This window comes from Prionailurus bengalensis, chromosome A1 (assembly GCF_016509475.1).
Source record: "Prionailurus bengalensis isolate Pbe53 chromosome A1, Fcat_Pben_1.1_paternal_pri, whole genome shotgun sequence".
In the NCBI taxonomy this organism is placed as follows: domain Eukaryota; kingdom Metazoa; phylum Chordata; class Mammalia; order Carnivora; family Felidae; genus Prionailurus; species Prionailurus bengalensis.
The window spans coordinates 133,399,330-133,426,928 of record NC_057343.1 but is presented as its reverse complement, the minus strand read 5'-3'; the positions used below and the strand labels follow the sequence as shown (position 1 = coordinate 133,426,928).

General features: G+C 33.9%; 1 protein-coding gene across 4 annotated transcripts in view; it reads right to left on the bottom strand.

The window, feature by feature from the left end:
• The window catches only part of TRAPPC13 (trafficking protein particle complex subunit 13), a 40,942-nt gene that overhangs the window by 6,278 nt on the left and 7,065 nt on the right, over nt 1-27,599 (bottom strand). For 2 of the 4 annotated variants that reach the window (XM_043591314.1, XM_043591322.1), the window contains exons 2-9: nt 23,018-23,086; nt 22,404-22,503; nt 21,202-21,286; nt 11,292-11,419; nt 7,753-7,825; nt 6,367-6,411; nt 2,979-2,996; nt 896-1,029 (exon numbers count right to left, since the gene is read on the bottom strand). In XM_043591314.1, the coding sequence (XP_043447249.1) occupies nt 896-1,029; nt 2,979-2,996; nt 6,367-6,411; nt 7,753-7,825; nt 11,292-11,419; nt 21,202-21,286; nt 22,404-22,503; nt 23,018-23,086 (652 nt within the window). The remainder of the gene's footprint in view (nt 1-895; nt 1,030-2,978; nt 2,997-6,366; nt 6,412-7,752; nt 7,826-11,291; nt 11,420-21,201; nt 21,287-22,403; nt 22,504-23,017; nt 23,087-27,599) is intronic. The other 2 variants (XM_043591341.1, XM_043591330.1) reach the window with 1 other exon arrangement.

Here is a 27,599-nt window from a genome sequence, read left to right as displayed (position 1 = left end):
TTAGGGAAAGAATGAAGTTACTGTTTTCCTCAGTGGGGATATGGGAGGCTACAAACTTTACTCAATTTAACCACCATAATAAGATAGAAGTAAATTTTTCATCAATGAACAAAATCAGTTACTTTCTGCAGTGATTACCTTCTTATCCATATTAATATCAACTTTGTATTTATTTATTCTTCCTCTTTTAAATTGTCTATAGAAAGACATATATATTTCATTTCTGCAAAAAAACCTACATTGTCTCTTCCTATGTCCACTCCTTTTAATGTTGAGAGAATATTCTTAAAACTCATCCTTCATTTTTATCCTTTCTAGCCTCTCCATCATTTCTTCCCATGCCTCAGTTTTATCATATGCAGGAAAGGATGAACAGTTTCATATTTACCTCACTGAATTATTATAAAAATTACAAGACTATGTTTCAAACAGTAAAACATAAAATGCAAATGGCTAGGATCTTTATAATTGTATGTGGAAGGAGGAATGAATGGGTGAAGCATAGGAGATTTTTAGGGCAATGAGAGTATTTTCTCTAATACAGTAGTGGGGGCTGAATGTCATTACATTTGTCAAAACCCACAAAATGTATGACACAAAAAAATGAACCCCGAATGTGAATTATGGACTGTAATTAATAAAAGTGTCATCAATTCGGCTCATCAATTGTAACAAATGTGCCACATTAAAACAAGATGTAAAAACTAGGAACTATGAGCAGGGACAGGGGCATGTGGGAACTTTGTTTTCTAATCAATTTTTCTGTGAACATAAGACTTAACTAAGAAAAATAAAGTCTATTAATTAAAAGGAAAATTATAAACCACCCAAGAGTAACAAATGTTAGAAAAGTTCAGATACTTCAAAATAAAAACACTTCATAATTCATATTTACCATTCTCCAGCTTGGCTGACTGAATTTAATTCTGCTACGTTGTACATTATAGATGGCTCCAGTGAAACTTTCTCCATAAACATGGGTGAGGTTGTAATATTCTGAATCTGGGCTTCGAGAAACACTTCATCAGTCTGGGGACATGAAAAAAATATCCACCAAAGTGTAATGGTATTTAAAACATTTACCTCAACAAAAATATCTGATCTATACGAAGAAAAAATATTAACCACAAATGTGATTAGTTCATGCCTGCAAATTAAAGTTATCATAATTAATGCAAGAAAAGAAATCTTCACCCTAACATAATTAACAGGGGCAAAGTCAAGTGTTAGTTAACTGATAACTTGTCAAACAATGGATGGGGGATAACTATATTTTTTTATCAACATCCAAAAATAGTTCTTTAACTGGAATTTCAATGACAAATATCCTAAATCTTCTAATAACTCATTAAAATGTTAAACTGTGATTTAGTAGTATGCATATACCTATGCATCTATGATTTTAGTGATATGTTAATAGAATTAGGTCATTATAATATTCCATCATATCATTAATATAGTTTCAGTGGTCACATTTTTTCAATTTAGAAAGTGTAAGTACCACCAGTACAAAGAATAGTCTATTTTATAATCATATAGGATTTAACTTTTTGAATAAAGCAGTTTGTTAGCAGTCATTAGTGATTTCTTGGTTTATTTTACACATATATTTAGGGCTGAAAAAAAGGATGTGAATTATACCTATCATAGAGCTTTTAAATCAAACATAAGGTATTTTGTAGTCTTAGTGACAAATTTGAAAACTAATGCTATTCAGCAATATTTTTATGAATGGGTAATTTAAGTATGTATTTTTATATAAAATTTTTATTCCTAAAATTTAGGCACTGAAATTTAGATTATTTATGCAAACATCCTTCTTTTTATGTGATTTGGATTTTTTGTGTGCATAAATGAAGGATAACAGACAACTTGGTTCATTTGTGAAACAAACCTGTCTAAAAAATGATATAGCATATTCAATAATTACTTTGTTCAAACGTTTCAAAGTAATATATATACAGAAAGAAAAAAAAAACTATGACCCCAAAATTTGGCACTTAATGTAACTTTTTATATATTAAATCCAGGTAAATGGAAATCATTTGTAAAAATATAATGATGAAGAATATAATATAAAGCATTATTATGTAAACTAAAACAAATTCTTTAGTTGGCACATGTGCGCAAGTGAAAATAGAAATACAATGACTTATCAGTTTAAAAGAATGTACCACTCATAGCTATTACTCTGTTACTTTTTCTCAGAATATGGTAAATATATCCCATCAATCCATTGCTTTAAAAAAAATAACCATAGACCCACATTTCAAATTTAAAAATGCAATTTTCTGCTTAAATTTAGGAAGAACTTAGATAAAATGAAAGAAAAACAAGCAGCATAATGGAAAATTAAGTTAGTTTGAACAGTTAGTATAAAGTCATTTGACATTTGGAAAATTAAGAATTCTGTGCTACAGCAGTCGATGTTGTTATTATGTAAGTCACATATTATAAGCAAATGCCGCTTACATTAAACAGAAATTTGAAAATATGACTTTAGCCAACTTGGGAAAATTTGATATTCTTCTGTTTGCTAATGTCAAAGGGCCAACTTTACCTGACCCAGACATAAAACTAAAACCACTATGCATTTGAAGATGAAAAAATTTCAACTAGAGTTTACTCAAAAAATTATAGTAAAGAAACTTACAGGAAGTTGTTGAAAATCCCAAGTCTATTTTAAACAAAGTTAACATGCCTCTTTTAAAAAAACACCCAAAGGAAAAACACTAAAAGTGAGAGCATAACTGTTTCAATATGACAATTTAATCTTCCATCTAATTTTTTTCCCACAGAGTAAGATAACCAATATGATATAAAAAGTACAAATTATCTACCTCTTTTAAAGTCATATAAGTGGTATTCACAACTAACTTTGTTTTTCCACTATGTTTTGTACAGAGAGATTAATTAGGCAGAGTCAAAAAGTGGTAAGTAAGAAAAGCATATAAATTTATAATAAAAAATCAAATTACCACAGAACTGAGGTCACTCTAATGGAAAAATAAAAAAGAAAAATTAGAAAAATCAGAATTAAATGTTAAAGAAAAAGAATAACTAACTTTAAATAAAATGCATTTCTGCATTTTTTAAAATTTATTAAACAAGACAGCATTAGTAAAACAAGGAAGTAAACAGAAAGTAACACAGAAATATGACAAATCATTTTTCTAAAGAGGGGAAACTGCTATGGTTAAATGAATAGAGAAGAACACGGTGAATATTTAAACACAAGCAAATATTCAAGGACACATTTGGGCGACAGAGAGGTATATTCCATGCCTTGTAGTGCTATGAATTCATTACCTATACTGTTATTTTTCATTGATAACTTAGAATGGTTATACATTATCATCCACATCACAGGTGATATATACTGTACAGCTTCTCCTAAATTTGTCTAATAATGGAAGCATTTTTTTCAAGGACCATCTTAAGTGATTAGAGTTCTATGCATTATACTTCAAGAAATGCTGGGCTAGATCACTTCTGAAAACTGAAAGTTTATTGTCTTCTTGTTAATATAGTTCATAGTTTGTCTCTTTTTCGTATATATTTCTAAGGCTACTTATTTATCAAGGGCCATCGTAAATGTTGCCTATTTCATCCAACCCATAGCTAAAAATACTTTTTCACCTCTTGATGTTCTGAGTCTAAGTACACTTTATGATCTGGGGGATGGTGCTTACACTGTGGTTTTGTCATGTTTATTTCCTCTACCAAATCTAAGTACCATGAAGACTGGGAAGATGTCAAGTTTATATTTATTTCCCTTTAGGACCTGGGATAGAGCTCTATACCCAGCAGGTGACCAAATGTTTGAATCCTGGTTTCTAATGTCACCATTCTTCTTTCCCATTTTAGAAGACTACAACAAAGTTTCTCATAAAATTTGTTTTCCTTTAGGTGATTCACATACTACTAGAATTATTAGAAACAATGTGAAAAACATGTTCGAGACAAATGTGGGGCTAATAAAAGTCAATGTGTAAGAACTATGGCACATGGAATACTGAGTACTTAGTGAAGAATATACATATTTGATGGAAGGATACAGTCTCATCAAGGGATTAGTAAATGTTTAAAGAGTTAACATCTCTTTATCGTGGGTAGGGGAGTTGGAATACTACATGTGTTCTGTCTTTCTGGTTTACTGTAATACTGTTGATTAATTATAGTATAGCTATAATACTGAATATCTTAGAGACCCTAAAGATTCTATTTGTTCACTCCTAGTTTTTTTTATGTGTTTAATTATTACTGGGGATGGACAGAAAGAGAGGGAGACAGAGAATATGAAGCAGGCTCCATACTGTCAGCACAGAGCTGGATGTAGAGCTTGAACTCACGAACCGTGAGATCACGACCTGAGTTGAAATCAAGAGTCGGACACGTAACCAAATGAGCCACCCAGGTGCCCCTTCACTCCTAGTTTTTAAAGATAACTCTATTTTGAAAGGTTCAGAATGTTACTAAAACTTTTTTAGCTGACGTTTGTTGGCAAAGATTACAGATCATATAAATGTTAACTGAAAAAGGCAACAAACACAATTGGTACTATGATTATGAAAAGAGAATATTAAACACAAATGATTAAAAACTGAAAGAAGACATGGATTAATGAAAAGCCCATTACTTTTTGGTGTGGTCAAATTGATTTTTTTCCCCTTCCTTTTGGGGGAGTATATCACTTTTATAATATTATTCATGGAATAACTAGTAATTTAAAAAAAACTATGCAAATCACTGTGAATATTAGTGTTATAAAACTATTTGACAAGTATCTTACTGTACCACCACATTTTCATCAAAGGAAGCCTAAAACCGCTTAATATGTGCCTTCCTACAACCCAATTATAGGAAAAAAGACCCACATACAGCCCTATTTGTTTCTAATTTTCAAACATATGTGATCTAACAGAATAGTTACCCATCTCCCTCATATTATGGATGAAATCTTTCCCAGCAAAATGATAAATTAAGATCACTTAAAATTCACCAAGCTGAATAGCTATACTATAATTAATCAACAGTATTCTAGTAAAACCAGAACATGTATGTAGTATTCCAGCTCCCCTACCCATGAAAAAGAAATGTTAACTCTTTAAATATCTAGTAATCTCCTTGATGAGACTGTATCCTTCCATCAAATATGTATATTCTTCACTAAGTACTCAATAATCCATGTGCATTTGTAATTCTGCTAGGAATGCCTTCACTACTTTGACACTTTTGTGTTTCCAACAGGTTACTTCCAAACCCTCCCTCTAGTTCCCCTCCTCATCTTCCCTGAACACTACTCTAAAATCTCAACCCCAGACTTCCTATAGCACATCTTTTTATATCATTCACTTTAGATTCACTATATAAGCTATATTAGATAGTTTTATTATTTTATGCACTTTTTTTTCTCTTCTCCTAATAGGGCTTTACTGCAGGTCAGGTTCCTTATCTTAGGCATCTTTTGGTATGTCCAGTAGTACAAACTTTATATTGAATAAAAACTCAGGTGTTGATGGTAAAAATACATAGGAAATTTGACATATGACTGTAAATTTCTGATCATGTGGCTTAGAGGAATAAAGATATAATTTTCATTTCAAAATACTGTAAATGTTTTTGAATTTATCACTGTGGTATGAAAGATATGATTTTCGCGGGAGTAAGGGACCTATTAGGAAATCTGCTTTTTCTGGAACTTTAGAAGCCAAGATAAAGTAGAATTTTTAAAAGGAAATCCAAGCAATAAGACATTTCTCCTAGGCAAAGTCTATTTTATCTCTTTTATTAGGACAGAAGATATCTTCTATTCCAAAAGTTACATATTTCTGTATTTTTGCCAAACCTGTTTCTCCCAAAAAGTATTTCAAGCCATTCACTGAATTTAATAATCAAACTGTAGCTAACACCCTAATTTTCCAGGGCAAAGAATTTAATTTGATGAGCTCTATTTGTCAATATTTTCCATGAACATTAAATCTTTTTTGCAGGGTTAGATCAACTACTTCAATTTTATGATATCAGAATCACACTCTAAATACTGAACAAATTGCTAATGTTTTTAGACAGTAACAATAACCATTACATGGAAGTACAGGGCAATCATTTAGTGCAAGGGGGTGAAAGCCTTACAAAATTTGAGAGAGTAAAATTCAAGATACTCTGATTCTATGTAAGTTAAACACAGCAGATTAAAAGATCTACAAGGAAATTATTCTCTTTTGATTGAAATTTATGCTCATTTTTTTACAAGTAATGTGCAGTTATATAAGCAATTTAATATGAAAAGAAATGTATCAGAATTTTAGTCAAATAAAGATCTTACTGTTTAATCTGAATTCCCATTAAGTACCCAACACTTACCTCTGCATTATAAAATTTGGTTTTCACATCCAATGGTTTGAGAACCTAGTTTAATAAAGCATATCAATCAGAGGAGATTATTATCATTTGACCATTTATCTTTGTTTGTTTTAAACCATAGGGCATAAATTTGTCAAAGGCATTTTCCAATCTTAACTGTGAAAAACTTTTCCAATAGGTATGCAGTATTTTTGCAAAAACAAACAAAAACAAAAAACAATCCCAAATGCATTTTTAAAAGACAACCATCATTTCTTGAGTGGGTGATAGTTACATGAATTACATTGTTTATTTCATAATATTTTGCTAACTGAATATATACATTTTATGTGTTTTTCTCTGTATATTTCACAAAAGTGTTTATCAAAATAAGCAAACCTCTTATTTTCTTTTAAAAGGCATGCAAAATCTTAAATGTGTGATGCAGCAAAGTCACAGCAAAAATTTTTCCCTTTATAAAAATTTTTAAAAAATATTTTAAAGTAATCTCTATGCCCAATGTGGGACTCAAACTCACAACCCTGAGATCAAGACTCATATGCTCCACCTAATAAGCCAGCCATGTGCCCCCAAATAAATGTGGGTATGTATGTATGTATGTATGTATGTATGTATGTATGTATGTATGTACGTATTTACTTATTTCCTACTGATAGTACTTTTTCTGCCACTTAAAAACAGAGAGGTATGAAAAATATACACAGCATCGTATCTAGATCTAATTTAGATAACTGTATATGGTCATCCCATCCCTTCTCACATACATGTGCCTATGGTAAACTAGTGGTTTTTAACTATTTTTGATCATGGAGTGAAAATTGTATATAAGTACAAAATTCTACCTACAATTTCAGTGACTCACCGAATCCCAGAAGGAAGCCTAGTCCACTCAGCTCAAGTCAATAATCTCTCATTTAAAAATTTGTTTAGAAATTTGATACTATTTACATTGATTTTATCTGGACTTTACACTCATTTCATCCCTCTCATATATTCTTGTGTGTTTTGTCAAGGCATAAAAACAGAACAATTATTTTATGGATAAAAATCTTCAAGTGAGGGACACCTGGCTGGCTCAGTCAGAAGAGTGTGCAACTTTTGATCTCAGAGTCATGATAAGTCCCAGGCTGGATGGAGAGATTACTACAAAAAAAAAAAAAAAAAAAGAAAAAACTTAAAAAAAATGTTCAAATGAAATATTACATTGACAATGATAATTTCTCTGCTTTTACTTAATTTACTCTGACTTTAGATTGCTAGTAATATAACAAATCCAAATACATGAAGCTCCACTATTTGGAGCCTGTTTTCACTGCAGATACATAGGAATAACTTCATAGGGAAAAAAGGCATCTAAAAAATATTTACCATTGTCATATTTAATACCTGAAATTTGAAGAATTTTCTAAAATACATTTTTTCTCCACCCTGAGTTGTATAGCTCACTGCACACACCAGGCTGAAATAGAAAGATATCTCTGAATCATCTTCAATTTTGTTTTTAAATAATAAATCCAATACACCTCAATTCTACTCACAAATCTGGAAAAACATTAATACCAATAACGTGGAAGTATAGCCAAATGGGCCTAGAGTAGGAAAAAAAGAGTTTCAGCATATAATATAATTCCATGAACAAGAAAGTTCTAATTAGCAAAATTAAATACACTCTTTTGGAGCAGGAAGTCAGAAACTTTTCCTTCAAAAGGTGAAATATATTCCTGGGGCACCTGGGTGGTGCAGTCGGTTAAGCGTCCGACTTCAGCCAGGTCACGATCTCGCGGTCCAGGAGTTCGAGCCCCGCGTCAGGCTCTGGGCTGATGGCTCAGAGCCTGGAGCCTGTTTCGGATTCTGTGTCTCCCTCTCTCTCTGCCCCTCCCCCGTTCATGCTCTGTCTCTCTCTGTCCCAAAAATAAATAAAAAAACGTTGAAAAAAAAATTTTTTTTCAGAAGGTGAAATATATTCCAAAATAAATCCCATAATAATCAAATAGTTGAGCGTAGAAAGTAAGTTCACAAAAATTACAAGAAAAAAATTACAAAATCAAAATTTCAGGACAGGGAAAGACTTTTTAATATTAAAGGGCAATGGAAAGGAAAAGAGTCTTATAAATTTACAAACTGCATAAATAAAAAACACTGAAACAAAATTAAAAAGCAGACAAAATGGGATAAAATACTTCTAACATTATGAAGAGAAATTCTTGTAAATAAAACATTAGTATCTTACTCAAAAGAGAGGGAAAGGATATACATAGGTATATCACAGCACCAGAACAGGCTAACAAAAATGTGAAAATGTTCATCTTCACAAGTAGTCAAAGAAATAAAATAATGAGGTAATATTTTCTACCTCTTAAGATTTAGAAAAAATTCTTTACACATGTCATCAGGGTTGGCAAGGGTATAGAGAAACTGACTCTATCTATATTGCTAGTGGTTGTAAGAAATTTAGAAAACAATCCCTAATAGTCTTAAAAATCCTTACATGCTCCTATAGTAAACCCACTTCAAGCAATCTACCATAGGAAATACTATGTTATTTAATTCATCACTGTGTGAAATAACTCATACTGTGTTAATAACTTATCACTGTGTTATTTCTAATAGTGGGAGACTAGAAATAATGTGAAGTCCAATATTATGGTAAACAAATTTAAAGAATATGGTCCAAGTATGTAAGATAAAACCATCTTAAAAATAATGTTTTCGGGGCGCCTGGGTGGCGCAGTCGGTTAAGCATCCGACTTCAGCCAGGTCACGATCTCGCGGTCCGGGAGTTCGAGCCCCACGTCGGGCTCTGGGCTGATGGCTCGGAGCCTGGAGCCTGTTTCCGACTCTGTGTCTCCCTCTCTCTCTGCCCCTCCCCTGTTCATGCTCTGTCTCTCTCTGTCCCAAAAATAAATAAACGTTGAAAGAAAAAAAAATTTAAAATAAAAATAATGTTTTCAAAGAATACTGACTCAAGTGACTCATAATATATATATGTTCATATATATATGAACATTTACAAGACTGGAAAATAGTACACTAATGTTTTCATAGTGGTTACACTTATTGGTGATATTACAGGTAATTTAATTTTTCCTTTGTAACTGTCCATAAGCCAGATACTAGGGATACAGAGTTGATCAAAGCACAGTAACTGCTCTCAAGTGCTCGCGGTAGGAAGCAGTAATAGCAAGGTTATGAGTTTTTTGAAGCCAGATATAGATTTGAGCTCCGTGTCATTATTTATGAGTTATTTAATTCTACAAGAGTCTCTTTTTCTCTAAAAGGAGGATTTAACACATTTAATATCATTTTGGTAAACTCAATTTCAACAAAGGTTGACTACTGTTCTCTGGTATATCTTCTGGTAGCCGACTCCATGGAACTCATACTCTAATGGAAATGACAGGATTGCTTCTCGGCCTTTTGGCTAAGATCAAGTGTAATGGAAATGACAGGTACTAAGTAATTAATTTTAAGTACAAGACCAAAACAATGGTAAGTTGTGAATGCTATAGAATACATAAAAAGGGGTCTAGTGTAGGAGGTCAGGAAAGCCTCTTTGAGAAAGTTGTGGTGAATCAGAGATATGAAGAAGTAGTACTAAGGTAAACAAAATAACAAAGGCATTCCTTTGTGAGGGAATAGTATATTTCCAGTCACAGAGGAGAAAGGAAACATCTGTATGACTCAGTATAAAGAAGGAGGGAGGAAGGAGAAAGTAAGAACTAGAGCAGCTGGTAAGGATTAGGCTCTAGAGAACTCTGTAAAGCCAAAGCAGTCAGAATTTTCTAAGGGTAGTGGGAGGTCAGTGTAGAGTTAAGTGACTTATCCAAGACCACATAATTAATAAATGATGAAGCTGGAATCTGAAATCTTTAAATTTTGATCCTAAGGCTTATATCAACCACAGAGTATATGCATAAGAAGTGCCTACAAAAGAGAGGTCACCAAATTGAAATGATTAATAGCTAATATTATATACTTCTTTAAGTCAAAGAAGAGAGGCAAAAATGGTGATGTTAAGTGGAGATGAAGAAGGGAGGATAATGACATATAGTTAGTAAGAACAGGACTTTGTAAAATGATTGGATGTGGGGGTGGTAAGGCAGATGGAGAAGCCTAAAATTACTTTAGATGGCTGAAATTTTCATATTTGCCTCTCAGACAGGAAAATAGAGCATTCATATTCAAATACATATAAAGGCATGGGGCGCCTGGGTGGCGCAGTCAGTTAAGCGTCCGACTTCAGCCAGGTCACGATCTCGCGGTCCGGGAGTTCGAGCCCCGCGTCAGGCTCTGGGCTGATGACTCAGAGCCTGGAGCCTGTTTCCGATTCTGTGTCTCCCTCTCTCTCTGCCCCTCCCCTGTTCATGCTCTGTCTCTCTCTGTCCCAAAAATAAAATAAACGTTGAAAAAAAAAATTTTTCAAATACATATAAAGGCCAGGAATACAGAATTTGAGTTTTTTTGTCTTATAGCTTGTCTTACTTTGGTTCTGTTTTTCTGAATTCTCAGGGTAGAGTATACAAACACAGTTAAACACATAACTGAAAAACCATGACTTTAAAATTAACATCAGTTAATTAACTGCTATTAACATCAGTTGTCAGCATTTGAAAAATAATAAACATACTTTCAGTCAGGGTGGTACCTGGGTTTTAAATGTTTGCATGGCTTGTTATTTTTTGGATAGGGCTGTCTATAGATGCAAATAGGAAACTAGAAATAAATGAAAATAAATCAAGATATTTTTCCTTACAAAACAAACATTTTGTTTAAAGTTTGTTTCTGGTAAGCATGTAAACCTGGAACATAAAATTCCTTCTGAAGTAGGGTCTTAGGGTTTAATGATAAGTGGGCATACAGTAAAAATTTCAAATACTGGCATATATAAGAAAAAGCCTTTAAGAACTAGTAAAATTAATCCTTACATGTGTGTTCCAATTTCCTTTACTTCATGATGTATGACATCATCAATACAACAATCAGGTTTAAGTTCAGCCACTGCAGCATTGGAGGCTGAAAGATTTAAACGCTGAGAACTTGTCTGAAGATCAGCCTTGAAAGAAAGAGGCAGAAAAATCCAATGAGACTGGTTCACTACAGGATGTGGATAGGTATGGATGAAAAGACCAAGGGAACAGGAACAAGGAAGTAGGATTGAAGGGGAGCAATACTTCTTGGTGGCAATCTTTCTACTTCGTTCTGAAACTTAGAACATGGTAATGGTTCACACGCACCAAAATTAAATACAATCAGCCAGGAGGGCAGGGGGAATGTGAAATGGAACACAAACAGTACCAAATGAACACAATCATAGTCAGGGGGAAAGGGTGACAAAAAATGAACTAACCTAAGTAAGTCTGGCAAACAAAAGCTAGAGACAAAAAGAATGGTACACTAGCTAGAATGTACTCTAGCTAGTACATTTGCTTGTTCACAGGGTATGGGTTAGCAATTCTGAAACGGTTATGTGTATGCTAAGACTAAACAAAAAAATATGGATAACAAGAGAGAAGTTTCTCACTTTTGGAGAAAAAGAAAGTACAAATAAAAACATGGAAAAGGCTGCAATGAACTTTTGATGCTGAGTTGGAATTTGAGGCATCAATATGAACATATGGTTGTAAAACACATATACAGATGGGTATTCCAGAAACAAATACAGATAGATGTGTGTATATAATACTAAAATAAAAATAACTATTCAAAACAATATTAGATGTTATCTGTACAACTAGAGAGCAGCATTAAAGTCATCAAAAGCCTTTGAGTCCTTTTTTGAAAGGACTACCTTCTCTAAATTAACACCCAGTTGCTTTCTATTTTGTTCCCCTTTTTCTTTCTTTTTGAACACTTCTCACTCTGTCATAAATGGCATCCTCCCTTAATCTCACTTACTTTGTCACATTCAAACTTAACTTCCCTTGTAACATTTACCACAATCTATAGTTACCTTATTTACATGCTTTTGTATCCCTGTTTCTGCCTACCCTACCAGAAATGTAAGGTCTGTGAAGGCAGGAACCTCTATCTTCCGTTGCTCACTACTACAACCTGATGCCTGACATCATGATAGGCAATTAAGAAATATCTGTTAAACACTGAATGAAGTTATGATAACACATTGAAGGAAATGTTAAGAAAAATTCAGAGAAAGTGAAGATCACGTTCGGCCATGGGGATTGGGGAGGTTTTTACATAAAAGCTAGGATTCCAAGTTTCTGTTTCTTAAAAAAAAAAAAAAAAACAACTAACAGATTTTCTACAGTTAATTCTAATCTAACGTTCTTAATGCTAGGCACTTTGAAGTGGGATACTTATTAGTGCTATGTCTTTGGTCATTATATTCAGTTATATAATAGTAGTACAAAAATTTATTGGGCACCTTCCATGTGCAAGGCCTTGCTCTAAGCACATTACTCACTCAATAGTCACAATCCTAAAGTAGGTAATCGTGCTATTCCTATTCCTATATTCCTAATAGGTGTACTATTCCTACTAGTCCCACTATTCTTCCAAGGCACAGAGAAGTAACAACTTCCCCAAGGTTATACAACTAATGAGTAATGGGGGTGAGATTAAAAATTTCTTAAACATTTTAGAAATCAGAGAAGGGGAAAAAAAATAAACAGCCAAACTCATGGACTTTCTGTCCAATATGTTTTCCTGTGTGTCATTTTGTAAACATTAATCATAATAACAGTATTAATTTATATATGGCTGAACATTTTTATCTTTCTCCTTTTTCACTATTATAAACAGTGCTGCACCAAACATTTATTTCCTTATTCTCTCTGCCAAGACTTCTCCAGGAGCTGGAGAAACATCAGTAAACAAAACAGACCAAAATCCCTGCCCTTGCTGAATTGAAATGTTTGGGGAAAATAATAGAAGAAATGGAAGGCTGGCTTGGGGTAGGAGAATACAATTTAAAATGCAGGATAGGCTCTATGCTGCAAATTCGTTTTTGGATGAGTAGAATTTGAACAGGCCAAGGGGAAGGTGAGGAGAGAAGGAAGCATTTTAGGTAAGTCTTCAGAGGCCATTAAGAAAGAGTTTGGGGGGCGTGTGTGGTTGACTCAATTGGTTAAACATTCAACTTCAGCTCAGGTCATGATCTATGATTCATGGGTTTGAGCCCTGCATGGGGCTCCTTGCTGTCAGCACAGAGCTCACTTTGGATCCTCTGTCTCCTTCTCTCTGCTCCCCCCCCCCCCATTCACACACTCTCTCTCTCCCTCTCTCAAAAATAAATAAACAGTAAAAAAAATTTTTTTTAATTAAAAAAAAAAGAAAGAGTTTGGTATAATTAAGGGATTTATATTCAGGAAGAGAGAAAAAAATTTCAAAGATCTAGAATAAGCTTCAAGAGAATAGAGGCCTTGTCTGTTTCCTGCTGTAACTCTACCAACTAGGAATGTACCTGGAACACGTTAGAAATAGAAATTCTTGGGCACCATTTCAGCTGATCACATCAGAAACTCTGGGAATAAGCCTCAGCAATCAGCATTTTAACAAGCCCTCCAGATGATATTAATAAACTACTGGTATAGACCATAAGGGTTATCTATTATTTTTCGTTTATAGTACACTAAGTACATTGTTTTTGTTTATAGAACACTTTTTTTTATGTAACATGCTAAAGTTTTCAGACACGGAATTTTTTTTTATCAATTAAAAACCAAACAAATAGGGGTGCCTGGGTGACTCAGTCAGTTAGGCATGTGACTTTTGATTTTGGCTCAAGTCATGATCTCACTCACGGTTTGTGGGATTAAGGCCCACGTCGGGCTCTGTGCTCTGTGGGATTCTCTCTCTCCCTCCTCCACTCATGCACATGCTTTCTCTCTCTCAAGATAAACATTTAAAAAAAAACCAAAAAACTTATGGCTCAGTTGGTCAAGCATCTGACTTCGGCTCAGGTCATGATCTCAGGGTTCATGAGTTCAAGTCCTGCTTGAGATGAGGCCTGCTTCTCTCTCTCCCTTTCTCTCTCTCTCTTTGCCCCTTACTCACTTGGCCCCCCCCCCAAAAAAAAAACAAAAACAAAAAAACCCTAGTGGTTTCTAGTTAAACATGGTAGATTATTATAAGCATATTTATTCTCAAAAACAACACTAAGCTGATAGTAAAAGAATAAAAAAAGTACAGATTCACAGTCTCTTTTCCAGGATTCCAAAATTGAAGAGCTATACAAAATTAAAGCTTTGAGGCACCTGGGTGGCTCAGTCAGTTAAGCATCTGACTTTGGCTCAGCTCACAATTTCACAGTCTGTAAATTCCAGCCCCACATTGAGTGGGGCTCTTTGCTGACAGTGTGGAGCCTGCTTTGGATTTTCTCCCTCTCTCTCTGCCCCTCCCCTGCTCATGCTCTCTCTCTCTCTCAAAAATAAATGAATAACCTTAAAAAAAAGTTAAACCTTTGAGGGTAGAATTCTGGGTAGCTGAGGTAATAGCAGCAGTGTAATTGTGAACTTCTCAAGTCATCCTCAAAACAGAAACAAAACACACAACAAAAGCAAATAAATCTATATTAAACCTTGTGTTTGTATAATCAGAAGGCAGCAAAAGTCCAAACTTCAAATTACCTATAAGTATACACATACCAAATTTTTACAAGCTGTTTCTCATACTCTTGCCATGAGCCTTTGCAAAGATTAAGAAAAGTCCAGGAAAAGTTGAGCTGAAGAAACAGCTAAGAATAGAGAGAAGAGTAGAGATGATCTAAACCATTTCCAGAAAGACAAGGTCTATTCTAAGTGTGAAAGTACTGAGAAATAAATAGCATTTCTGGAAGATGAGAGTACAGTCTTCAGGAAAGGGTCTTAACCATGTTTGTGAAGAGACACTCTTGGCAAGAAAACACTTCCGGAGAAAAAGAGTTAAAAAAAAGAGAGACGCTTTTTGGAAACTGTACAGTGAGGAAGAAAAATTTAGGACACTACAATTCATATGAAAAGCGAAAATGTAAGAACACACAACCCTTTCTTACTCTACCAAAATCTACCTGATAAAGAAACCATACTTTGCTCCCACTGCTTTAAGACGGTGTTTTTGAATAAGGAATATCAAAGCACCCAAACTGCATTTCACAGAATCAAAAGCCACCAATTGTCTTCATCTATACAAAAATATTGTAAAAAGAAGAAAGATGAGAAATGAAATAATTCACTGATAAAAAATGCCGCACAAAACCAATAGTGAAGCAGAAGAAAACTGTAAAACACTCAAAGTGAATTAAATACTCTCAAAAAATTTTTGAAATATGAAAAAACACCTGGAACGAGAACTTTAAAAAAGTTTTTTAATGTTTATTTATTTTTGAGAGTGGGGAGGGGAAGATTGAGGGAGACAGAGAATTGGAAGCAGGCTCCACACTGTGAGCACAAAGCTTAATGCAGGGCTTGAACTCACAACTGTGACATTATGACCTGAGCCAAAATCAAGAGTTGGCTGCTTAACTGGCTGAGCCACCCAGGCACTCCAGAAATGAGAAATTTTAAAACTAAGGCTAAACATTTTTTGGTTTGTTGTTTTGTTACTGTTGTTGCTTTAGTGTGGGGCTAAATTTTTTTTTAGAGAAGAATGTAAATAATTGATTGAATTCAGGAAAGATAAAGATAGAAAAGATACAAATCATATTAAAAATGTGATATGCCAAAGGAAATAATGGAATAAAACTATTAAAATATAATCCATGAAAACTTTCTAGCAATAACAGATCTAAATCTACATTTTCAAAGAGTCCACTTGGTATCAGAGATATTATATCAAAAGACCAATTCTAAAACTTACAGAAAAAAAAATCCCCAGGGCCACCAGGAAAAAATTATCAAATAACTTAAAAAGCAAAAAAATTAGCCTGGCATTAGTCCCCTCAAAAATAACATATACAGGGGTACCTGGGTGGCTCAGCTGAGTGTCTGACTTTGGCTCAGGTCATGATCTTGTGGTTTGTGAGTTTGAGCCCTGAATTGGGCTTGTTGCTGTCAGTGTAGAGCCTGGTTGGGATCCTTTGTCTCCCTCTCTCTCTCTGCCCCACCCCCGCTCACACTTTCTCTCAAAAATAAAAATAAACATTTAAAAAGAGAAAAAAAAACCCACAACATATATAGCTAAGTAACAAAGGAGTAGCATTTTCAGAAAACACAAAGAAAATGTAAACAAAGGATTTTATATCCAGCCAAACTGTCCTTCAAGTATAGAACCATTTTTTAATTATTTTTTTTAATGTTTATTTAGTTTTGAGAGAAAGAGACAGAGTGTGAGCGGGTGAGGGGCAGAGAGTGGGAGACACAGAATCTGAAGCAGGCTCCAGGCTCCAGGCTCCAAGCCATCAGCACAGAGCCCGACGCAGGGCTCGAACTCACAAACTGTGAGATCATGACCTGAGCGAAGTCAGATGCTTAACCAACTGAGCTACCCAGGCACCCCAAGTATAGAACCATTTTTGAACATGTAAAGGCTCAGAGAATATTATACCCACAAGCATGTCCTGAGCAATCTACTTGAGAACTCTCTGTCCAATCAATATGCAAATAAAAATGGGAAGAGATGAGAAAGGGAAAAAGGAAAGTGGTATGAGCAATAGGTAAGAGATAAAGGATGATATTAAAGACTAAAAGCTTTACAGTAAGCAGTTAAGTAAGAAACAGGTAAGGGGAAATATCATAAAAGGCATAAATATAAAGGCAAAAACTAAAACAAAAATAAAAACCTTCCTATATACAAAAATTATTTGAAAATAATGAAAACACATTGTGTGAAGAAAAAACCCATAGCAGTTAGAATATAATACACTTAATATTTAAATAGAAAATAATGTGACATATTGGAAATCAAGCACATAAACTTATACATACATGTGAGTGCACTTAATTCATCTAATAAAAAATCCCATACAGCTCACAATGACCCAATTATATGTTGTATAAAAGAGACATAAATAAAAATAATTGCTAAAGGCTAAAATTAAAAAGATGGACAAAAGCACTTCAGGCAAATGGAAACAGTAACAAAACAGGGATAGGGGTATAGATGCTACAACTAAGATACAAGCCAAAAAGCATGGCAAAGGAGGAAACTTTTAGTGCTATAAGCCACAATTCAAAATGAAGAATAAGTATAAATACCTATGAACCAAACAGCTTTGCCTTTATAAAGTAAAAATTATAAAAGATATAAATAGAAACACATTAACAATATGAGATTAACATGCCACTTTCAGTATAAGATCAAGCTGACCAAAAAAAAAAAAAAAGGGGAAGTAAAGGTACAGGAGACCTAACAACACCAACAGTACATATCTAACTTTACCATGGCTAATAGAAAATACACCTTCTTCTCAAATACATATACGATATTCATTAAAAATTAATATTAGGTCACAAAGAAAACATTAACAAGTTCTACTGGAATAAAACAATAACAAAACTGATTAAACTACAGATCATTAACATTAGAGAACAAAAAAACCTATTAAACAACAGTTTAATATCTGAAAAATCTATTAAACAACTCTTGGGTAAAAGAGGAAATACAAATAAAATGAAAGAATTCTTTAAAAATAGTCATAATGAAAACGCTACATATCAGAATCTGCAGGATATATTTCAAGCAATCAGAAGAAAATTCACTTTTATCAACAGAAATAAAAGAATAAAAACTTAAAAATTAAATCCCTAGATGAAAAGCTATTAAACAAGGTAAATAATCAGAAGCACAAGAACGGAGCTCATTAAAAGCAAAAATCAAGGGGCGCCTGGGTGGCGCAGTCGGTTAAGCGTCCGACTTCAGCCAGGTCATGATCTCGCGGTCCGTGAGCCCGAGCCCCGCGTCGGGCTCTGGGCGGATGGCTCGGAGCCTGGAGCCTGTTTCCGATTCTGTGTCTCCCTCTCTCTCTGCCCCTCCCCCGTTCATGCTCTGTCTCTCTCTGTCCCAAAAATAAATAAATGTTTAAAAAAATTTAAAAAAAAAAAAAAAGCAAAAATCAATGAGGTAGAGAAAAAACATTAAATATAAATAACAAAAATTCCTTTTTGAAAAAAAATTAAAATATATGAACCATGAGCTAGTTTAATCAAGAGGAAAAAATAAAGGAAGCAAAATTATATAAAATAAGGAATAACCAGGGGAAAGTAACACCAAAAGAGAAGAAATTTTTAAGAGACTACTTTGCAGACCTGTATGCAAATAAATTTGAAAATCTACCTCAAGTGAATCATTTCTTAGAATGAAACAGTCTCACAAACTGTTATATAACATTAGACATAAAAAGCTTAAACAAACTGATCACAGGAATGAAAGTGCAGATGCTATCAAGTAATTTCCCCTATAAGACACACAAGTCCATAAGATTTCACAGAATTCTATACACCCTACAAAAACCAGATAGTCTAAATGCTCCAAATATATTGCTCCAAGGCACTGAAAATGAAGGAAAATTATCTAAATCTTTTATTAAGCAACCAAAATATCGACACCTAAAATTCGATAGACAACATAAAAATGAAAATATAGGTGAATATTATGCTGTGCTTCCTGACCTATATCCTCTTAAGTTATTTTTAAGTCAAAAATGGCTTCTGTGCATATCGTGATTCTTAATGTCTTACCTGAGAAACTAAGATAACTCTTGGGTGGGCACTGCACTGTTCAATCAACATTAGCTACTATTATTATTAAACACCCCTATCTTCACGGAAATTAAAATTGAATAAAGCCAACAGAAATATAAATACATATTTTACAGTAAGTATGCTATTATATTGCTTGTTCTTTTCAATATTAACTTAAATCATATGCATTTGCTGATTCACTCACCTTATGAAAATAAATTCATCCTTTACTGAAATGCCAGGAAAAAAGTGTATGTTCTCAAAGTTCTCAGAGTCAGACCTTTTCATAATAAACGTAGAAGCTGGCAAACTTTTTCTTTAAAGCTCAGATATCAAATACTTTAGACTTTAGAACTCCCCAGTTGTAGCTTGAAATGTGCCACAGATGACACATAAATGAATAACTGTGGCTGGGTGCCAATACAATTTTATTCATGGAGACTGACATTTGAATTTCATATAATTTTCACCTAACAAAGTAAGATTGTTTCTTTTCAATCATTTGAGAATGAAGAAACCATTCCTAGTACAAAGGCCCTATAACAACAGGCAAGAGACCAAATTTGGCCAATATGCTATATAGTCTGCCAACCCGACCTAATAAAAGGCAGAAACTCCATTCATAGTATAACAAACATACATTTTGCATCCGGTTTCTGGAAGTTGGGTAATATATGAAATTTGGCATTATTGGCTCTCCGAGGACCTTTTCAATTCTAATACTTGCTGATATTTTCAAGCTCATATTTTTTAATGTTTATTTTTGAAAGAGAGAGCGTAAGTGGGGGAGGAGCAGAAAGAGAGGGGGATAGAGGATCCAAAGGTCTCTGTGCTGACAGCAGGGAGCCCGATGTGGGGCTCAAACTCACAAACCCTGGAGATCATGACCTCAGCTAAAGTCAAACGCTCAACCGACTGAACCACACAGGAGCCATTTCAAGCTCATTTTCATGGGACTTCCCTTTTGGCAATGCTCTAGTAATCTAAACTCACCATGTGAAGACAGCTTTGGTGCCTTCTCTCTGACCTACAGTAAGTTTTTACTTTATGTCCTTTCTCTTTCTGAATAAATTTCAGATTGTTTGAGTTAGCATAGTCTACCTCTTGACTTATTTATTTCTGACAGACAGAGCGTGAATGGGGGAGGGACAGATAGAGAGGGAGACACAGAATCTGAAGCAGGCTCCAGGCTCTGGGCTGTTAGCACAGAGCCTGATGCATGGCTCGAACCAGTGAACCATGAGATCATGGCCTGAGCCGAAGTCAGATGCTTAACCAACTGATCCACTCAGGTGCCTCACCTATCCCTTGATCTCTAAACTAATGTAACAATCTTCTAACTGGTGTATTTGCTATAAACTATCCCATATAATGCTTTCATATCAATCTTCCAACACAGTGTGAATACCTTTGCTGACTGCCCACTGTCTTAAATTTAAAAAAGAAAAAAAAGGCTAAAACCTTCAGCTATAACCTTTCAAGATACTCCACTTTATGGCTACTACACATCTCTAAAATTTTACCTATTTCTTCTTCTTCTTCTTCTTTTTTTTTTTTTTTTTTTTTTGTTGTTTATTTGTGAGAAAGAGAGAGTGAGCAGGTAAGGGACACAGAGAGAGGAGGACAGAGGATTGGAAGCAGGCTCAGCACTGATAGCACAGAGTCCGATGTGGGACTCGAACTAACCAACGGTGAGAACATGACCTGAGCCAAAGTTGGACGCTTAACTGACTGAGCCACCCAGGCCCTCCTAACCTTACCTACTTCTATCAAGTGAATTCTGTTCACTGCTACAAGAACACATTATGGATTCCTATGCCTCTGCTCCTCATTATCATGTCCCTCTTTTTCTCTAAATCCCACCATTCTTTAAAGATCCTGTTGTGTTCCTTCTCTTCCAATAGGCCTTTGTGATTGATGCAATCCTCTGTGATCTGACCTCCTCTTTCAAATTTTATTATGTTTATTACAAATTATTAACAAAAATTTAAATCCGTGACTGGTACATTTTCTCACCCAAGCTATCAAACCTTGGAGGACAAGGAAAAATGATTCTGTGCTTAGCATAGTATCTTAAAGCTTTAGGAGTTCAGTTAATGCTTGTTGTTAATGACAATTAAGAAGTCCAGTATCAAATGCATTTTAATGAAGTTTCAGAAACATAAGAATAGAAATTAACAAGCTAAAAAAAATATATATCCCAAACAAGAATGCCACTTACTTTTACTAATATATCTTTAACAACTTGATTGCTATCATTATGAACGCTGATATAACTGGAAAAGGTCTCTCCCAAAAATATATTCCTGTGAAATAAAATAAACTTTTAGGCAGATGCATTCGAGTTTTAACACAAATATTCTACTTGAACACCACTGAGAACTTTAAATGGAGAAGAATTTACTAAAGGATAGAAATCAGTTGAAATACCGCTTCAGCATTCCTTTGTGTACCTTAGACAGCTCATTCATTACCCAGTACAATTCAAAATACTGACTTATTCTATAAAACATGATATATATCTAGCCCTCAACTACTGCACAGCCAGTTTCCTTAGATATAAGCCACTAAAATCAGATCCATGTTAAAGGTCTTTTGACTAATTACTTAAGAGGCTAGAAAAAGACAATTTTTGAAATAACTTATTCCCTGAATCTAGAGGAGACCCAAGTAATTGGTATCAGTATTTTTTACCAATTTGTTTTATTTTTCTAAGTTGTTCTAATACAAATAATGATTACTGGATTTACCTTATGCTTTTATTGAAGTATATTTTATAAAAATACATGTTTATAAATATGTATTACAAAAAAATACAAAAATATTTTACATGAATTTTTTATATGAATATATTTCCAAGCTTTCAAGACACTAGTCACATTCTGTAAACCTTTTTTTAAAAACCTGAAAAATTCCATGTGGTCTTAAACACTCTCAGTTGCAAACACAGTGAAACCAGAACCTTCTACCTCATTACTAAACTAGAATAAGAGAAGAGCTAGCATTAAGAAGGAATAAAAATTGAGAGTTCCTAATAAAAAGATAAGTCTGATAACTTATGCTGGGAAAGAGCTGTGTAAGTGAACAAAAAGTTGCTTCTGAAAGACATTTAGATTAAGTCAGTTAAAATAAAAAGAATACATGGTCATTAAAAAATACAGTAAGATCTAAAGAAGAAAGTTAAAATTTTATCATCCTAGAAACCCCTATTCATATTTTGGTAGGTTTCTTTTCTTTCTTTCTTTTTTTTTAAATAAAAACTGCCCCGAATCATATAATATAATTTTGGTAAAACTTTTTTTTTTTTTACACCACTTAAATGTACAGGAGTATTTTTCCATTCCATAGTTATTTTATGAAAACATAATTTGTAATGGCTTTGAAGTACCGTTGCATGCTTTATGTCAATGTTATCATTCTTACCCAAAATTCTGTGGTAAAGTCAACATTTCTCCCAACATTAAAATTTCTGCACCATTTACGGTTGAAGGATCATCTCTCATGAGTTGGTTAAAGAGATCTCCTATAGAAAGAGAAAAACAGAAAATTCTAACATCTATATTTTAAGTTTTACTTCCATTAAAGAAATAGCTGGGAGAAATATTTAATTAAAAAATATTTAGTTTGTAACCTTCACTACAACAAATGTGTGCCAAAAAATTCTACTTTCACAGAGAATGAACACTTCAGAAACAAAGGAAAATGAAGGTCATGAAATATAAAATATAGATAACTCCAATAATTTTAAATAAAGGGAATGCTAATATACATGTTCATGGAACATTTGAGGATAAATAAAATTTTAATATCATGACTATGAATATACTCCTCTTGTTGCCATAGGAAAGCAACAGTCTCTTGGCTAAGAAATTATGAGTGAGACCTACCACTTAGAAAGCCACCACTCACATCATATAAAAACAGACAATAAAGAATGCAGCAAAGAGCATGAGACTGGCAAGACTATGCTTATTGCTAGGTAATACAGGCAGTCCAGGCTGCAACTTTTCCCTAGGTGCAAACAGAACAAAGCATACCAGGTAAGTCCTTTTCTTCACATGTTACTGGAATATTGGTGAATAAAGTAGGTTTAGTTAACCGCATCACTGTGAATTAAAAAAAAAAAGAAGAAAGAAAAATATTAATATTGCTTTGGGCCAGTATTCCCAAGTTGAGAGTATATTTCAATTCCATACTAACATCAAATATAACCTAAAAGCTTCTTAAATATTATGTACTTCCCCAAATAACACTAAACTATTATTAAATATTACTAAAATAGTAATTTATAACAAAAAATCTTACATGATTTATTTACAACCTCATTATAAAACTGTAAATGTAATATACCACATAATAGAAAAAGTGGAAAAGAAAGGAATTTTAACGCTTAAGGTATATGAGAACAAGACTTTAAAAAATATCCTGAGTGACTTCATTGTGAACAAAATATCAGCCTTACAGAGAAAAAAGTTTTGATGCACCATTTTGAACATCCATAATTTTACACCAAACCATAATTTTACACCAAAAGAATCTTTGTGAGCTTTCTCTCTCAGTTCTAATCACTGGCCACTGGAAGTTCAATAAGCGGACCGGTAAGTAATATTTTTCTATACAGAAATTACAAAGGTATCACTTAACCTATAGCTCTTTAAAATTCCAATTAAAACTAAGATTTGTTCTTGGGACATAAAAGAATTTGTCTAAGTTTAGAAAAACAAGTAAAAATAAGCTAAGTAAATTAATGGGAAAAAATGAGGAAGAACTGGATTTACCATATATTAAAACATTTAAGTCTAAAATCAATTAATTGGTTTATTAATGTAAGACTATACAGATATATTAGTTTAAAAAAAAAGATTAGGATGCAGCCAAAGAAATCAACATTATAAACTGCTAGAACTGTTTAGCTATCTAGAAAAAATTTAGAAAATTAATATACAAATTCATTTCAAATATCAAGTAAAATGCCTACATATCAAATAGTTAACAGGAAAAAATTAAGCACAAAAAGGGAAAATTTATGTAATTTAGTTTAGTGTGGATAGGACATCATAACTATTGAAACTATTGAAACATGCTAACTACTGAAAATCTTTTTCAATTATTTCTAATGACTGACATTTGATCACATCAAAATAAAGACCAAAATATAAAATTAAAAATCATACAAACTTGTAAAATATTTCAGAAAATGCAGAGGTACCTAAGTGACTCAGTTGGTTAAGTGTCCAACTCTTAGTTTTGGCTCTGGTCATGATCTATCTCATGGTTTGTGGGTTCAAGCCCCCTGTCAGGCTCTGCATTGACAGTGCAGAGCCTGCTTGAGATTTTCTCTTTCCTTCTCTGCCCCTCCCCTGCTCATGCTCTCTCTCTGTCTCTCTCTCTCTTTCAAAATAAACTCTAAAAAAAAATGTTCATTCAAATCAAACCCCCAAAACTTTAGACTATTGACCTAAATGGTTATTCACAGTATAAGTGGTATTCATTAGCATATGTAAACATGTATCACCTAACTACTAACTAGTTATATCATTCATATTAAATTTAACACCTTTCTCATCTTGGTCTCAGCTTAAACATCATCTTTTCAAAAAAGAAATAACAGCTCACCTACTTCTTTCATAGCTCCTTGTATTCATCATGGACTGATATATGTACTTATTTACAACACTATGATCCAAAGTCCATGAGGTTTAGGCTCTTTTTTTTTTTTTTAATTTTTTTCAACGTTTATTTATTTTTGGGACAGAGAGAGACAGAGCATGAATGGGGGAGGTGCAGAGAGAGAGGGAGACACAGAATCGGAAGCAGGCTCCAGGCTCTGAGCTATCAGCCCAGATAGGCTCTTATGTATTATGTTTAGTTTTGTGGCTTTGTTGCTTGACATAGGTTCTGGCACCTAGTATATTCAATAGATCTTTGCCAAATGAAAGAATCAGTAACTCATCCAAATCCTCAAGTAAATGGTATTTTGAAGATGTAAGTTTCATGAACCAAGGGCACCAAACAACGTTATATTAAATAGATGGCTTTTGAGAGGTGCCTGGCTGGCTCAGTTGGTAGAACATGTAGCTCTCGGTCTCAGGGTTCTAAGTTCAAGTCCCATGCTGGGTGTAGAGCTTACTTAAGTAAAGTAAAAACAAAATAAAATTAAAAATAAAACAAAGTGGGGTGCCTGGGTGGCTCAGTCGGTTAGGCGTCCAACTTTGGCTCAGGTCATGATCTCGCAGTTCGTGGGTTCGAGCCCCGCATCAGTCTCTGTGCTGACAGCTCAGAGCCTGGAGCCTGTTTCATATTCTTTGTCTCCCTCTCTCTCTCTGACCCACCCTTGTTCATGGTCTGTCTCTCTCTGTTTCAAAAATCAATAAACATTAAAAAAATAAATAAATAAAATAATATAAAATAAAATAAAGTAAAATCATAATATACATAGATAGCTGCTGATATAGGCAACAGATGTTAACCTTAAAATTTCTGAAATCACGTGCAGAGCTAATATTTAATGAGCATTTCCTAGTGCTAGACTGTGCTAAATATCACACATTCAAGTCTCAGGACCAGAAATTTGGTACCACTGTCCACCTTTTATACATAAGAATAATGCTTCCAGAGGATAATTTGCCTATAAAAGATTATATAGGGGCACCTGGGTGCCTCAGTTAAGCATTGAACATTTGATTTCCGCTCAAGGTCCTGAGATGGAGTCCTGCATCAGGCTCTACCCTGGGCTGGAACCTGCTTAAGATTCTCCCTCTCCCTCTTCCTCATGTGCTCTCAAAATATATATATGTATATACATATGTATATATATACAAATATATATATGTATATATATACATATGTATATACATATATATATTTGTATACATATACAAATATGTATATATATACATATATATACATACATATATTTGTATATATATACATATATATACATATACATATACACACATATATATACACATACACACACACATATATATGTTTATAAATTTTTAAAAAAGACTACGTATCAGGTGGCAGAATTAGATTTGAGCTCAGGTAAATTCACTTGATTCAAAAATAATTATCTGGGGGCATTGGGTGGCTCAGTTGATTAGAGGACTGTTGGTTATGGTTTAGGTCAAAATCTCAGGGTTTATGAGACAGAGCTCCACATCAGGCTCTGTGCTGCACAGAGCCTGCTTGGGATTCTTTCTCTCTCTCTCTCTCTGCCCCTCTCCTGATTTCTCGCTCTCTCAACATAAATAAATAAACATTAAAAAATAATTCTCTGTATGATTAATTATAAGCTTAGGGTCATAAACCCAGAATGTAAGGCCTTACCAGAAACATCTTATGGGAATTCAAAACAGGACTATATATCAAGCAGAATATTTAACAGGTAAAGATCACTGACCTGGCATTGGAAGTGTTCGGGTAGCTGTTTCTAACTTTCTACTTCATTTTTTGGCTATTTAGGGTCTTTTGTGGTTCCATACAAATTTTAGGATTGTCTGTTCTAGGTCTGAGAAGAATGCTGGTACAATTTTGATTGGGACTGCACTGTAGATTGCTTTGGGTACTACTGACATTTTAACAATATTTGTTCTTCCAATTCAATGGAAAAGTTTTTCCATTTCTTTATGTCTTCTTCAATTTCTTTCATAAGTTTTCTATAGTTTTCAGCATACAGATCTTTAACATCTTTGGTTAGGTTTATTCCTAGGTATTCTATGGTTCTTTGTGCAATTGCAAATGGGATGGATTTCTTGATTTCTCTTTCTGTTGCTTTATTATTGGTGTATAGAAATGCAACCAATTTTCTGTACATTGATTTTGTAACCTGCAACTTTGCTGAATTCATGTATCAGTTCTAGCGGCTTTTTGGTGGGGTCTTTTGGGTTTTCCATGTAGAGTATCATGTCATCTGCAAAAAGTATAAGTTTGACTTCTTCTTTGCCAATTTGGATGCCTTTTACTTCATTTTGCTGTCTGCTGATGCTAGGGTTTCCAACACTATGTTAATCAACAATGGTGACAGTGGATATCCCTGTTGTGTTCCTGATCTCATGGGGAAAGCTCTTCAGTTCATTTTTAATTAGGAAAGCAGATTTAAATTATGCACAACCTGAAGGGGATATAAAAGGGCTGTAAAAATGATATATACAGTTTTTCACAATCTAAATATCTAACACTCTAAGCTCACTTTTTACATTTATTCATTTATTTTGAGAGAGAAAGCACAACTGGAGGAAGGACAGAGAGAGGGGAAGAGAGAATCCCAAACAGGCTCCATACCATCAGCACAGAGCCCGAATGTGGGCTCAAACCCACAAGCCATGAGATCATGACCTGAGCTGAAGTCAAACACTTAACCAACTAAGCCACCCAGGCTACCCTCTAAGCTCACTTCTAACACCAAGTGGTCTTTATTCCCCATTTTTTTCTTCATTTCAGAAGAAGCCAAATCTTAAGACAAAATACACTCTCAAATCTTGAAACATTTTTTAAAAGTGTCCTTGAAAACACATGATTTCACTCATAAGTGGAATTTAAAAAACAAAACAAACAAGCAAAAGGAAAAAAAGAGACAAACCACGAAACAGACCTGTACAGAGAACAAATTAATGG